Here is a 15,794-nt window from a genome sequence, read left to right as displayed (position 1 = left end):
CGCAGGCGCCGGGCAGGCCGGACGCACGCTAGGGTGTTCTTGTCCCGGCCAGGTAGCGCGGGGGCGGCCCTGGGGCGGGGAGACAGGGGGCGGCTCCCCTCCGGCGCTCTGCGGAGGACAGCAGCGATCGCCAAGGCTCAGTGAGTCCCCCGCACTAGCGCAGCACCTGGCACTTGGCGGGGCCGAACCAACGAATGAGCGAATTTGCCGAGAGTCGCCCGGTCTGAATCCATTGACTCTTTCCTTGCCTCGGTCCTGTCCTCATTCCTCGACTCACTCCCTCCTGCCCTTCCTCACTATCTCCCTCCCCGCTCATATCCTCCCTCCCCTTTCCTCATTCCCTTCTTCACTCTCTTCTCTCCTCTCTTCCTCTCTTACTCCCCCCTCTCATTCTCTCCCTCCCTCCTTCACTCTCTCATTCCCTCCCTTCCTATCTTACCCCCCATTCCCTTCCTCCCTCACTCATTCACTCCCTCCCTCTCTCCCCCTCTCATCCCCTCCCTCTCTCATTCCTTTTCCCTCCCTCCTTCACTCTCGTTCTCCCCTCCCTCTCTCATTCCTTACCTCCCTGTCTCACTTCCCCCCTTCTTTCCCTCCCTCCCTCTCCCCTTCTCCCATTCCCTCCCTCCCTCTTTGATTCCCTTCTTTCCTCCTCTCCTCCTTCACTTGTTCCCTTCGTCACGCGCTCATTCCCTCCCTCCCTGCCTCTTCCCCGCTCCCTCCGCGGTCGGTGCCGCTGACCGTAGCGCGCCCCCTGCGGGATCTCGGGGAGAATCGCCGAACACCGCCAGAGTGAACAGGTGCTAGTTTGTGTGCCCGTTCCTTTACTGAGATTTTGCAGTAAATCTAATTCCCAGTCTTAAAGCCTGGTCCCAGAGGTCCGTGCGCGGGTCTTGGCATTCATTTTTCTCCACCTCACCTTCGAGCAGGTCCCATCCTCCGAGGCGTATCTGTAATGGCTACACCCAGAGCTTGGAGCCACAGAGCCTCCTGATGGAATAAGGTTGGAGAGGGACTGTGAAGGGTGGAGAGAGTGGTGGGGGGAGGATGTGGCTGGAGATGGCTCATGATTAAAAAGAAAGGTGGGGTCCGGCGTGGTGGCTGGCGCCTGTAATCCCAACACTTTGGGAGGCCGAGATGGGCGAATCACGAGGTCAGGAGATGGAGACCATCCTGGCCAACATGGTGAAACCCCATCTCTACCAAAACACACACAAAAAAGCTAGCCGGTCGTAGTGGCGCGCACCTGTAGTCCCAGCTACTCGGGAGCCTGAGGCAAGAGAATCGCTTGAACCCGGGAGGCAGAGGTTGCAGTGAGCTGAGATCACGCGCCACTGCACTCCAGCCTGGTGACAGAGCGAGACTCCGTCTCAAAAAAAAAAAAAAAAAAAAAAAAATGGTGGAAGGGGAATGTAAAAGGAGGAAAATAGGAAAATACACGGAACAGAATTGCTGTCCTGGCTGAGTCCAGAGAGATAACTGAGGGTCCCAGACAAGGATCAAGAGAACGGGATTGGCCTCCAGAGGCAGAGGTTCCAAATGGGAGTGGGCTTCCTCCTAGAAAGGCTTTCTGGAGGAGACCCCCCCTACTGTGTAACAGAGGAGGACTTTGGGATTAAGAAAAGCATTCCAGGAAGCGGACAATGTCAGCAAACGTGGAGGTGAGATCCTTCAAAGTGAGTGGTGTGGAGGTTTCCAGAATTTTCTGAGCCTGAAGGGAAGGTTGGAGAGCAGACCCTGCCCTCTGGAGGCTTGACTTAGCCCTGAGGGCACCCTGTAGCCAGGGTGGGCAGATGCCAACATGGTGGAAAGGAAGACTGAGTAGGGAGCCAGCCACAGTGCTGTGGTCTCAGACAGGCAGGGAGTGAAGACAAGAGTGGAGCGGGCTAGAAACCTGGGAAGGAAGCGGGTTCCCCAGTATAAGCCCAGTGATGTGTGAAGAATGAGCCCAGGAGATGGATGGGGAAGTAGGCCCACCCTGGCTACAGGGGGAGCCAGAGCAAGAGCAGGTTTAGGGGAAGATGAGGCCCAGCTTGGCTCCAGGTAGGGGAAGACTGATCTCCAAGGCCCAATGGGACCAGGTGTAAGGGTGGACCCAGAGAGGAGAGGAAAAGGAATCCTGGGGCAACAACAAGAAGGCCACTGTGGTCTGAATGTTGGTTCCCCCAAAATTCCTATGTTGGAACTGAATCCTCAGTGTGATACTATTATAAAGTAGGGCCTTTGGGAGGGGTTTAGGTCATGAGGGTGAAGTCCTCACCATGGGATCAGTGTATAAAAGAGGTTCGAAGGAGTTCATCCCCCACTTTTGCCAGGTGAGGACACTGTAATAAGCACCATCTTCAAGGCAGAGAATCGGCCGGGCGCAGTGGCTCACGCCTGTAATCCCAGCACTTTGGGAAGTGGAGGTGGGAGGATCACGAGGTCAGGAGATCAAGACCATCCTGGCTAACACGGTGAAACCCCGTCTCTACTAAAAATACAAAAAATTAGCCAGGCGTGGTGGTGGGCACCTGTAGTCCCAGCTACTTGGGAGGCTGAGGCAGGAGAATGGCGTGAACCCGGGAGGCAGAGTTTGCAGTGAGCTGAGATCGCACCACTGCACTCCAGCCTGGGTGACAGAGCGAGACCCTGTCTCAAAAAAAAAAAAAAAAAAGGCAGAGAACGGACCCCTCACTAGACACTGGGGCTTTTTTCTGAAGGCTACTGTGTCATATAAAATTTATATTAAATAAATTGATATGCTTTTCTCTTGTTAATCTGTCCTTTGTTAGAGGGGTGTCAACCAGGAACCTTGTGATGGGTGAGGAAAAAATATTACCTTTTCCCCCTACTCTTTCTGGCACCCAACAAACAAGTGGGGTGGCAAAGACACCCCACTTGGGACAACTGGCAAAAAGTAAGCATTCTTACCAAGGTTGACTGTCCCATATCGCTGCCTGTAGTACTCAGCTGAGAGTGGAAGGTAAAAACTTCTTGTCCCTTCCTTTCCAAATTCAAATTAGCAGAAGAAAATATTGTGTCCGGATTGTGACTCTTGCTTAAATTTGGTTGAAGGGTAACCGTTTGTTATTGATCCTTTCCTCCCAGGCACAGCTACCTCTTTCCTGTTTGTTTGTGTCCTGAGAGCTTGGCTTTATGACCAATGAGAATATTCTCCCTGATCTCTGAATAGCCAGTGGGTGCAAGTGACAGCTTGCTTTAGGACAGCTTGCGTTAGGGTTGCAAGTAACAGCTTGCATTATTACAAACTCCTCTGTCCTGGTCAGAAAAAGAGAAGGTTCGGTTTTTGTTTGTTTGTTTTGTTTTGTTTTAATAGTCTTGCTTTTTCGCCCAGGCTGGAGTGCAGTGGCATGGTGGCATGATCTTGGCTCACTGCAACTTCTGCATCCTGGGCTCAAGTGATTGTTCTGCCTCAGCCTCCTGAGTAGCTGGGACTACAGGTACACACTACCACGTCCAGGTAATTTTTTTTGTATTTTTAGTAAAGAGGGGGATTCACCATGTTGCGCAGGGTGGTCTCTTGTTTTTTTTTTTTTTTTTTTTAATTCTTTTCTGAGACGGAGTCTTGCTCTGTCACCCAGGCTGGAGTACAATGGCGGGATCTCGGCTCAGCCTCCCAAGTAGCTGGGATTACAGGCACCTGCCACTACACCAGCTAATTTCTGCATTTTTAGTAGAGACAGGGTTTCACCATGTTAGTCAGGCTGGTCTCGAACTCCTGACCTCAGGTGATCTGCCTGCCTCGGCCTCCCAAAGTGCTGGGATTACAAGCGTGAGCCACCGTGCCTGGCCTCTTTTATTTTTAAGATACAGGGTCTCACCCAAGCTGGTCAGGAACTCCTGGCCTCAGTCCACCTGTCTCAGCCTCCCAAAGTGCTAGGATTACAGGCATGAGGGACCATGCCCTGCCAAAGAAAAGGTTCTGAACCTTCTTTTTTTCTGACCATGACAGAGGAGTTTGTAATAAGTGGGCCTAGTCCATAAGGGGTTTTTGTTGTCTCAGTATTCATTGGTATGATAGATGAGCCAGTCCATGACTGGAGACGTGACAGTGTTCTGTATGAGATGACATCCTTAGTCACCTGTGTCAACAAAGGTGCCTTCTGGCCAGGCACGGTGGCTCACGCCTGTAATCCTAGCACTTTAGGAGACTGAGGCAGGCAGATCATGAGGTCAAGAGTTAGAGACCAGCCTGACCAACATGGTAAAACCCCATCTGTACTAAAAAATACAAAAAAATTAGCCAGGTGTGGTGGTGCATGCCTGTAATCCTAGCTATTCGGGAGGCTGAGGCAGGAGAATCGGTTGAATCTAGGAGGCGGAGGTTGCAGTGAGCCAAGATCGCGCCACTGTACTCTAGCCCAGGTGACAGAGCAAGACTCCGTCTCAAAAAAAAAAAAAAAAAAAAAAAACCCCAAAGATGCCTTCTTTCTTTTGACTGTCTTTGCAAGGGGTCTGGATTTGAGAGTGCTGAATCTTTGCACACCCTCTTTGGAGGGTGTCTTTCTTTCTCTCTCTCTCTCTCTTTTAAGAGACAGAGTCTCGCCCAGACTGATCAGGAACTCCTGGCCTCAGGTGGTCCTCCCACCTTGACTTCCCAGAGTGCTGAGATTACAGGCATGAGCCATTGTGCCCAGCCTTGAGGATGTCTCTTTTGTCCAAGGTTAAGTCATAAAATGCTTACTGGTTTTGGTTCTGAGTTGCTTGGTAGGTGCCTTTGGTTTACAAGAAGAAAAGTGGTGGGTGAGCAGGGTGGTGGCAGGGAAGAGTGTTCAGTACTGCCAGGAATATGTACTATCTGTTCTGGCTGAAAACTGATTATGAGATATTTGAAAGGTTTTTTTTTTTTTTTTTTTACAGCTCTATGATCAGAAGATGGCATAATTGGGGCTGGGCACAGTGGCTCAGTGCCCAGCTGGGATTACGCCTGTAATCCCAGCACTTTGGGAGGCCGAGGCAAGTGGATTACGAGGTCAGGAGTTCAAGACCAGCCTGGCCAACATGGTGAAACCCCATCTCTACTAAAAATACAAAAAATTAGCCGGGCGCGGTGGCAGTCGCCTGTAATCCCAGCTGCTCGGGAGGCTGAGGCGGGAGAATAGCTTGAACTCAGAGGGCGGAGGTTGCAGTGACCCGAGGTCGTGCCACTGCACTCCAGCCTGGGCGACAGAGTGAGACTCTGTCTCTAAAAACAAAAAAGAAGATGGCGTAATCGGAAGTTGATATTCTATCTACTGGATCCTGCTTCTCCCCTGGGGTCTTCTCGGTCCCCTGAAGCCCCTCTTCCGGAGTCCCTGCCCTCTATCAGCTCTGCCTCCTGCTTCCTTTCTGTATTGCCATGATTTTTGCTAAGGATAAAGGACAACTTTATTGGCTTCTTTGGGAAACTTGGAATCTCCCCAAACAGGCCCCTCTGAGATTTCTCCTTTCCATTTGCTTCTGCTCCCCCTTCCTCCTTTTGCCACCTTTGATATTTTCTCCAGTTTCCTTGATTCCTTTGATATATCCCCATTCAGGCCATCTGGCCCTCCATCCAACCTGCCAGAACTTTTTCCACTTCAGCACTTCAGTCACTTAAACATTAGACCTCCCTGCCCTAAAGGGACTCAAAATCCTGCAAAAACAACCACCTAAGGATAAAAAGAGAAAAAATGAAACTGTTTGGAAACTGGGCAAATGAAAACTTTTTTAAAAGTCTTTTTCTGGGGGCCAGGTGTGGTGGCTCACGCCTGTAATCCCAGCACTTTGGGAGACCGAGGCGGGCAGATCACAAGGTCAGGAGTTCGAGACCAGCCTGGCCAATATGGTGAAACCCCGTCTCTCCTAATGATACAAAAAAAAGTTAGCCAGGTGTGGTGGCACTTGCCTGTAGTCCCAGCTACTTGGGAGGCTGAGGCAGGAGAATCGCTTGAACCTGGGAGGTGGAGGTTGCAGTGAGCCGAGATTGCACCACTGCACCAGCCTGGCGACAGAGCAAGAAGACTCCATCTCAAAAAATATATACATATGTATATATATGTATGTATACATATATATATAGAGAGAGAGAGAGAGAGAAATCAGTGAGTTTGTATTACTGTGTTTTACTGACTCAGGACTACCATTTTGGAATGAAAGCTATAAGATCTTTGTGTTTTTACGTTTATGTGTTTATATTTGTGTATATCTATGTATATATGTTTGAATATTATATATAATATTTTTTCTATCTCCATATTCAGTATTACTAACTGAATTTTTTTTTTTTTTTGAGATGGAGTCTCACTCTGTCACCAGGCTGGAGTGCAGTGGCATGATCTCAGCTCACTGCAACCTCCGCCTCCCAGGTTCAAACAATTCTCCTGCCTCAGCCTCCTAAGTAGCTGGGACTACAGGTGCAAACCACCATGCCCAGCTAAGTTTTGTATTTTTAGTAGAGACGAGGTTTCACCATGTTGGCCAGGATGGCCTCGATCTCTTGACCTAGTGATCCACCCACCTCCGCCTCCCAAAGTCCTGGGATTACAGGCATGAGTCACCGAACCCAGCCTAAATTTTTTAAATCCCTTAAAGGAGTTCTATTCAAATTGTACCCTCCTTTGAAGATGCCTCTTTTGTCTGTGGTGTCTTAAAAGGATTATTGGTCTTAGAGGGAGGTAAATGAGCATTCATACAAGCTAAATACTACCAGAAATTTAAGAAAAATAGAAACTAATCCAAATGCTTTTTAGTTTACATGATCTGGAATATTCTTTAGCAAATAAAGCTAGTTTGAAAATTGATGAACTAGGCTGGGTGCAGTGGCTCAGGCCTGTAGTCCCAGCACTTTGGGAGGCCAAGGCGGGCGAATCACGAGGTCAGGAGATCAAGACCATCCTGGGTAACACGGTGAAACCCCATCTCTACTAAAAATACAAAAAATTAGCCAGGCGTGGCAGCATGGGCCTGTAGTCCCCAGCTATTTGGGAGGCTGAGGCAGGAGAATGGCGTGAACCCAGGAGGCGGAGCTTGCAGTGAGCTGAGATCACGCCACTGTACTCCAGCCTGGGCTACAGAGCAAGACTCCGTTTCAAAAAACAAAATTGACGGACTAGTCAAACAAGTTTTATGTTATCGCTACTGAATGGTAAAGATAATAAAACTATCAATCCAACCTAAGAGCAAAATGTGCAATAAAAATGAATTGCAGCTGGGCTCACCCCTGTAGTCCCAGCAGTTTGGGAGGCCGAGGCGGGCAGATCACCTGAGGTCAGGAGTTTAAGACCAGCCTGGCCAATATGGTGAAACCTGGTCTCTACTAAAAATACAAAAGTAAGGCCGGGTGTGGTGGCGGGCACCTGTAATCCCAGCTACTTGGGAGGCTGGGGCAGGAGAATCACTTGAACCTGGGAAGTGGAGGTTGCAGTGAGCCCAGATCGTGCCACTGCACTCCAGCCTGGGAGACAATGCGAGACTCCATCTCAAAAAAAAAAAAAAAAATTGGGCGTGGTGGTACAAGCCTGTAATACCAGCTACTTGGGAGTCTGAGGCAGGAGAATTCCTTCAACCTGGGAGGCGGAGGTTGCAATGATCCAAGATCGCACTGCTGCACTCCAGCCCAGGCAACAGAGTGAGATTTCGTCTCAAAAAAAAAAATGAATTGCATGGCTTGGTGCGGTGGCCCATGCCTGTAATCCAGCACTTTGGGAGACTGAGGCAGGTGGATCATTTGAGGTCAGGAGCTCGAGACCAGCCTAGCCAACATGGTGAAACCCCATCTCTACTAAAAATACAAAAAATTAGCCAAGTATGGTGGCGTGCGCCTGTAATCCCAGTTACTTGGGAGGCTGAGGCAGAAGAATTGCTTGAACCCGGGAAGTGGAGGTTGCAGTGAGCCAAGATGGCACCACTGCACTCCAGCTTGGGTGACAGTGAGACTCCATCTCAAAACAAACAAACAAACAAACATGAATTGCTTGATGCATGGAAGTTAAAAAAACAAGAGGGCCGGGCATGGTGGCTCATGCCTATAATCCCAGCACTTTAGGATGCCAAGGCGGGTGGATCACGAGGTCAGGAAATTGAGACCATCCTGGCTAACAAGGTGAAACACCGTCTCCAATAAAAATACCAAAAATTAGCCAGGCGTGGTGGCAGGCACCTGTAATCCCAGTTACTTGGGAGGCTGAGGCAGGAAAATGGTGTGAACCTGGGAGGCAGAGCTTGCAGTGAGCCGAGATTGCGCCACTGCACTCCAGCCTGGGTGGGAGAGCGAGACTGCATCTCTAAAAAAAAATAAATAAGAGGGAGGAATTTTTGTTTTTGTTTTTGTTTTTTGAGACAGGGCCTTGCTTTGTCACTGAGGCTGGAGTGCAGGGGTGATCTCAGCTCTTTGCAGCCTCAACTTCCTGGGCTCAAGTGATCCTCCCACCTCAGCCTCCCGAGTAGCTGGGACTACAGATGTGTGCCACATCTGGCTGATTTTATTTTTTTGTAGAGATAAGGTCTTGCTTTGTGGCCCAGGTGAAACCTTGTTTTTTAACATGAGTTAATATCAGTATACGAGTTATGGTTTTACCTATTTTTTATTTTTTTTTTCCTCAGACAGGGTCTCATTGTCACCCAGGTTGGAGTGCAGTGGTGAAATCATAACTCACTGCAGCCTCCAACTCCTGAAGTCAGGCAATCCTCCCACCTCAGCCTCCTATTTTTGAAAATTATCCTGTAATATCTGTAACGTGTGAAATTATATAAAGAGCCTTAATGTGTTTGTCCCTGAAACCCAGGATGCATTTCTGTTTTTCCCCAAGAGTAAATGATTATTTAGAAAGCATGCCAAATTATATACAACTCAACATTCCCATAATCCTGTGCATCTGAAACTATAGAAATGTCACAGTCCCTGACCCACATCTTCAAATTAACATTCTCAGGTCACAACAATAAGTCTTCTCTTCCCAAAGGGCTTGTCTCTGGAAAACCAAGCTATTTCCTAGGCTCATATTTCCTCTCTTTGTAGCATGCCTCAGCAATCTATCCAAGAAGCATATATTGGGGAGTAAGGAGGGCATCCACCAGCAAGACCACAGTTGTTGACAGCCATAAGATTGGAGACAAGCACAAAGGGTAGGTCAACATACTGGCAAAAAAAATCCTGTGACAGTTTGAGAATAACTCTTTGTTTCATTCATGATAGAAACCCCACTGTCCATTGCATGGGTATCAACAAGGTGGTAGGCTAGTGAGTCACACAGCCACAAAGAAATAATGTCACCTAGGAGGTGAGGAACAAGACCTAGGAAAAATCCTAGGATACCCTCTTCCTGATAAATGGTTAGTATGGTGTCACAAAGTCCACAGAACTTGGATTCTCTCCCAGTGAATTGTGCCATAGATCACAAAGTGAGCACATGGAAAGAACGTGATGAGGGCAGCAGCAGAACAAGCAATCATCTCTTGAGTTGTTTCCTTGATAATTTGGTCAAAGGAAGACGAGATTTCTGTCTGTTCATATCCAGGTCCTAACTCCTCACCCTTGTCACACTCCTGGTAATGCTGTAAAATTTTACCATGGACCACAGTTCCAAGGACCCCTGAATGCAGTCATGGAGTTAAGCCTGTGAACAGCCCACGCCTCCTGTCAATGCTGGCAATGTTCAGAGCATAACAAAAGAAACCAGAAAGCTGACATACTTGCCACCCCAAAATATTTTGTCCTGTTGGGGAAAGAGGCTCATATCCCACCTGGATGAGCACTTTCATGTGCATGAGTCGCTAGGACAGGATGGTGAGACCGGAGTCCAGGAGCATCTGACTGGCAAGCAACATCTGCCGTGACAGCACCTGTATTATTCTGCTTTCATGCTGCTGATAAAGACATACCCAAGACTGGGAAGTAAAAGAGGTTAAATTGGACTTACAGTCCCACATGGCTGGGGAGGCCTCAGAATCATGGCGGGAGGTGAAAAGCACTTCTTAACAGGGTGAGGGCCAGAGGAAATGAGGAAGAAGCAAAAGCGGAAACCCCTGATAAACCTATCAGATCTTGGGAGACTTACTTTTGGGAAAGACCTGCCGCTTGATTCAATTACCTCCCCCTGGGTCCCTCCCACAACACTTGGGAATTCTGGGAGATAAAATTCAAGTTGAGATTTCATTGCAGACACAGTCAAACCATATCAGCACCAGTGGATGGACAGACCCAGGATGCATTTCTTTTCTTTTTTTTTTTTTGGAAACGGAGTCCCACACTGTCACCCAGGCTTGGAGTGCAGTGGCTCCATCTCTGCTCACTGCAGCCTCCCCCACCCGGGTTCAAGGGATCCTCCTCCCGCCTCAACCTCCTGAGTAGCTGGGATTACAAGCATATGCCACAACACCCAGCTACTTTTTGTATTTTTAGTAGAGATGGGGTTTGGCAATGTTGGCCAGGCTGGTCTCAAACTCCTGACCTCAAGTGATCTGCCTGCCTCAGCCTCCCAAAGCGCCAGGATTACAGGCATGAGCCATTGCATCCAGCCCCAGGATACTTTTCTAAAGGCTGGATTCAGGACAATTTTTAAAACTGTGCACGAAGATGACACTGTCAACTTACATGTCCAAGAATGTTGGAGTGAGCAAGACGTGAGAGATTCATAGAGATGGCATACGATACTGGTATTAAAATTGTCTGGTTTTTTCTTTTTTTCTTGAGACGGAGTCTTGCTCTGCTGCCCAGGCTGGAGTGCAGTGGCACGATCTCGGCTCACTGCAAGCTCTGCCTCCCGGGTTCACGCCATTCTCTTGCCTCAGCCTCCCGAGTAACTGGAACTACAGGCGCCTGCCACCACACCCGGCTAATTTTTTTTTGTATTTTTAGTAGATACAGGGTTTCACCATGTTAGCCAGGATGGTTTCAATCTCCTGACCTCGTGATCTGCCCGCCTTGGCCTCCCAAAGTGCTGGGATTACAGGCATAAGCCACCGCGCCTGGCCAATTATCTGGTTTTTTTTTTTTTTTTGAGATGGAGTCTCGCTCTGTCACCCAGGCTGGAGTGACACCAGGCCCTGGTGCAATCTCGGCTCACTGCAACCTCTACCTCCCGGGTTCAAGCAATTCTCTTGCCTCTACAGGTGTGCGCCCCCACGCCCAGCTAATTTTTGTATTTTTGGTAGAGATGGGGTTTCACCATTTTCCCAGGCTGGTCTCAAACTCCTGACCTCAGGTGATCTGCCCACCTTAGCCTCCCAAAGTGCTAGGATTACAGGAGTGAGCCACCAGGCCCGCTCGGCCTTAAAATTGCTTTTTTTTTTTTTTTTTCGAGACGGAGTCTCGCTCTGTCGCCCAGGCTGGAGTGCAGTGGCGCGATCTCGGCTCACTGCAAGCTCTGCCTCCCGGGTTCACGCCATTCTCCTGCCTCAGCCTCCCGAGTAGCTGGGACTACAGGCGCCTGCCACCACGCCTGGCTAATTTTTTGTATTTTTAATAGAGACGGGGTTTTACCGTGTTAGCCAGGATGGTCTCGATCTCCTGACCTCGTGATCTACCCGCCTCGGCATCCCAAAGTGCTGGGATTACAGGCGTGAGCCACCACGCCCGGCCAAAATTGCCTTTTAAATCTGTTACATTGGCGGGGCACGGTGGCTCACGCCTGTAATCCCAGCACTTTGGGAGGCCGAGGCGGGTGGATCACGAGGTCAGGAGATCGACACCATCCTGGCTAACACGGTAAAACCCCGTCTCTACTAAAAATACAAAAAATTAGCCGGGCGTGGTGGCAGGCGCCTGTAGTCCCAGCTACTCGGGAGGCTGAGGCAGGAGAATGGCGTGAACCCGGGAGGCAGAGCTTGCAGTGAGCCGAGATCGCGCCACTGCACTCCAGCCTGGGTGACAGAGCGAGACTCCGTCTCAAAAAAAAAAAAACAACAAAACTGTTACATTTGGTTGTATATAGATTTACCCATGATGTAATTCTATAATCAAAATTATAATTAAATTTTAATGAAAATTTTAGTTAATAATAAATTAATACTTATGAAAATGCTTAGGCACTAACATTAGGTTTACAACACAGGATCCAAATGGCATCTACGGCATGATCCATTACATTTTTTTTTTGTTTTTTGGTTTTTTTTTTGAGATGGAGTCTCACTCTGTTGCCCATGCTTGAGTGCAGTGGTGCCATCTCGGCTCGCTGCAACCTCCGCCTCCTGGATTCAAGCGATCCTCCTGCTTCAGCCTCCCAAGTAGCTGGGATTACAGACATTAGCTACCACGCCCAGCTAATTTTTGTATTTTTAGTAGAACGGGGGTTTCACCATGTTGCCCAGAGTGCTCTCGAACTCCTGACCTCAGGTGATCCACCCATCTCGGCCTCCCAAAGTGCTGGGATTACAGGTGTGCGCCACTGCGCCTGGCCCCGATTACAGTTTTTAAACAAACAGAGAGGACAAAAAAATTTACCAAAATATTGACAATCCTGCCTCTGGATGATGGGATTCATAATGTTTGGGCCTTTCTAAAGTTTCTACCATGTATGGTTTTTAGAAACAATAACCGCCGGGCACGGTGGCTCATGCCTGTAATCCCAGCACTTTGGGAGGCGGAGGCTGGTGGATTGCCTAAGCTCAGGAGTTCGAGATCAGCCTGGGCAACACGGTGAAACCCTGTCTCTACTAAAATACAAAAAATTAGCCAGGCATGGCGGCGCGTGCCTGTAGTCCCAGCTACTCGGGAGGCTGAGGCAGGAGAATTGCTTGAACCTGGGAGGTGGAGGTTGCAATGAGCCGAGATTGCACCACTGCACTCCAGCCTGGGCAACAGACCGAGACTCCATCTAAAAAAAAAAGAAACAATAACCACTCCCTCCCTACCTCCACATACATAAGTGATTGCAGGCTCCAGGCCAAACACACAGAGGAGTTACATCTGACTGGTGCTAGGATGGAAGGCGGGGCAGGTCACCACCTCCCAGGGACTGAGTGCCAAAGCAAGGAGGAAGATTGGAGGTGAGGCTGTAGGGAGACAGCCACAGGCTCACAGGGCTTGTGCTAAGCTCTCTAGGGGGAAGCTTGACCTGCCTGGGAAGCTTCCAGCTCCTACCTCCTGCAGAGCCCAGAATGGTGTCCAGGAAATATGTGGCCATTGAGTGGAACCAGCCTTGGCATGGTAGCCTGCAGGAACCCGCAGGCTAGAGGCATGGCCACATGAGCAATGAGGATCTCCCCCAAGATGAGGATCCCCAGAACATAGTGTAGGATGCAGGTCTGGCGTCTGCATACCCTCGGCTTCCTCCGTCACTTATTCTCAGACATCTAAACCACCAACATCCAGACTGGGGATCCCAGGAGGGTCTACAGTGTCAAGAGAGGGCAAGTCCACTTCAGGATCAACCTTCCCGCGGCCTCTTACTTTCCTTGGTCCACCTTTCGAGATCACCCATCCAGACTCTCACTGGGGATCACTGCCCTGGGCACCACCAACCCAATGCAGGGACAAGTAGAAAAAGAGCCCTGGGGAAAATACCAAAGGGAATAGTCACTCGATTTTATTGTGATGATAAACTCCTGGCAAAGTTCCAGGTCTCTCTCTGTGTCTGTGAATTATGTGTCTGTAGCTCCATCAACCACAGTGCAGAAGGGGGAGGGTTGTCCTAAGTATCCTATTAACTTGTTAGTTAGTTTGTTTGTTTTTTTGAGACAGTTTCGCTCCTGTTGCCCAGGCTGCAGTGCAATGGCATAATCTCAGCTCACTGCAACCTCCACCTCCTGGGTTCAAGTGATTCTCGTGCCTCAGCCTCCTGAGTAGCTGGGATTACAGGCACACACCACCATGCCCAGCTACTTTTGTATTTTTAGTAGAGACGGGGTTTCACTGTGTTGGCCAAGCTGGTCTCGAACTCCAGACCTCAGGTGATCCACCTGCCTCAGCCTCCCAAAGTGCTGGGATTACAGGCGTGAGCCACCATACCCAGCCAGAACACAGGACTTTCAAAACTTAAACCTGGGGCTGGGCACGGTGGCTCACACCTGAAATCCCAGCACTTTGGGAGGCCGAGGCAGGTGGATCACCTGTCAGGAGTTCAAGACCAGCCTGGGCAACATGGTGAATCCCCATCTTTACTAAAAAAATAAAATAAAATAAAATACAAAAATGAGTCGGGCGTGATGGCGCACACCTGTAGTCCCAGCTACTGGGGAGACTGAGGCACGAGAATCACTTGAACCCGGGAGGCAGAGGTTGCAGTGAGCCGAGATGGCACCACAGCACTCCAGTCTGGGCAACAGGGCGAGACTCCATCTCAAAAAAAATAATAATAATAAATTAGTTTTGCCACCGGGCATGGTGGCTCATGCCTGTAATCCCAGCACTTTGGGAGGCCGAGGTAGGTGGATCACCTGAGGTCAGCAGTTCGAGACCAGCCTGGCCAACGTGGTGAAACCCTGTCTCTACTAAAAATACAAAAATTAGCCAGGCATGGTGGGGTATGCTTGTAATCCCAGCTACTGGGGAAGCTAAGGTGGGAGAATTGCTTGAACCTGGGAGGCAGAGGTTGCAGTGAGCCGAGATGGCGCCATTGCACTCCAGCCTGGCCAACAAGGGCTAAATTCTATCCCCTCCCCCCAAAAAAATAACAATTTGGGAGCATTAGAGCAGAAAACGTTTGAAAACATGAACAGCTCTCACATCAACACAAGACCAGAAACCCTGTTGGCAAGAGAGGCCTCTTTGGGGAGAATGCTCACTCCTCTCCCACCCACTCTCTACCACCCTCAACCTCCTGTCCGGGGCACAGTAACAAGGGGTGTAAGGGGTGTACAGTGCCTAGCAGGGGCCTGGCACTTAGGCTTCAGCAGGTGCCAGTCCACAGTCTCTGAGGCCCATGTTGGTTGGTGTCCACCTGGTGCTTAGGGACCCCTTGGGCTCCAGATTTTCCTCACGTCACCTCCCTCCCCAGGGTAACAGATAAAGGCCCCATAGTTCCAAGGAGGCAGAACTTTTACATTCCTAAAAGTATTCTCAGGCTCCCATAACCCCTCATCCCACCTTCAGCTCGCTCACCTTCACCTATCAAAGTCGTTTGACATCTGGCCTCCAGCAACTAGCTAGGCTGAGTTCTCCATGAAGGGGACATGGCTGCTGGTCAAAGGGGAAAGCCCATGTCTAAAAATTAATAAACGTGGTTTAGGAGCCTCACATCCCCAACCCCCAAATACAGCCATTGGTGAGATGTGAGATTCAAAAAATCGAAGAGTGAAGCCGTGATGAGAATCCATCTGGTCGTTCTTCGGATGCGGCGCTAGCAGGCATTTGCATGAAAGCAGATCCCAGATCACGTTGCACTGGCACACAGTAGGTACCCACACATATTTGATAAATAAACACTCTCTCCCTAGCATTAGTATAGATAGCTGGCAGCTTGGCCCGGCATCCCGGAGGGGTCTGGATCTCAGGGACTAGATAAGGCCAGCACGCTGAAGAGTCGCAGAAAATGCAGGCGGTCAGGCGCGGGCCTGCTGCGGGAGCACCTGCTGTGTCCGACAGCTGCACTGGAAGAGGGGCGTGTGTCTCCCAGCCGGGCGGAGCTGAGACCGCTTCGTCCCCGGCGGGGAACTTCATTTCCCACAGGCCTGTGCGCGAGACTCCATTTCCCACAAAGCCCCCCTTCACTTCCGGCTCGGCCAAGGCACTGCGGACGGCTTCCGGGTTTGGGCCTGGCTCTGTGACTGAGGCGGCGGCGGTGGCGGCCGAGCGGGATACGGGCGGCGGGAGCTGGGGAACAGGCATGGACGTTTCGGGGCAAGAGACAGACTGGCGGAGCACCGCCTTCCGGCAGAAGCTGGTCAGTCAAATG

At 49.9% G+C, this 15,794-nt stretch overlaps 1 protein-coding gene, 1 long non-coding RNA gene and 1 pseudogene across 8 annotated transcripts in view; 2 read left to right on the top strand and 1 right to left on the bottom strand.

Moving 5' to 3' along the window:
* Window positions 1–3: 3 nt before the first annotated feature.
* LOC112130585 (uncharacterized) lies at window positions 4–7,626 on the top strand. 2 transcript variants are annotated; one of them, XR_008517826.2, is made up of 3 exons: window positions 4–800; window positions 930–1,003; window positions 4,864–7,626. It is a non-coding gene; the product is annotated as an uncharacterized LOC112130585 (long non-coding RNA). The 2 variants fall into 2 exon arrangements; XR_008517825.2 differs by having other exon boundaries at window positions 15–221.
* Window positions 7,627–8,871: 1,245 nt separating this feature from the next.
* Window positions 8,872–9,553, bottom strand: LOC100433740 (mitochondrial carrier homolog 2-like; annotated as a pseudogene).
* A 6,042-nt stretch (window positions 9,554–15,595) lies between these two features.
* MED15 (mediator complex subunit 15) overlaps window positions 15,596–15,794 on the top strand; it is an 84,449-nt gene continuing 84,250 nt past the window's right edge. For 2 of the 6 annotated variants that reach the window (XM_024239617.3, XM_024239616.3), the window contains exon 1: window positions 15,614–15,793. In XM_024239617.3, the coding sequence (XP_024095385.2) occupies window positions 15,726–15,793 (68 nt within the window). In that variant the 5' untranslated portion in view covers window positions 15,614–15,725. 6 annotated transcript variants of the gene reach the window in all.

This window comes from Pongo abelii, chromosome 23, assembly GCF_028885655.2.
Source record: "Pongo abelii isolate AG06213 chromosome 23, NHGRI_mPonAbe1-v2.0_pri, whole genome shotgun sequence".
NCBI classification, from domain to species: Eukaryota; Metazoa; Chordata; class Mammalia; order Primates; family Hominidae; genus Pongo; species Pongo abelii.
Note: the sequence above shows the minus strand (reverse complement) of the source record. Positions and strands in the feature narration are given on the sequence as shown.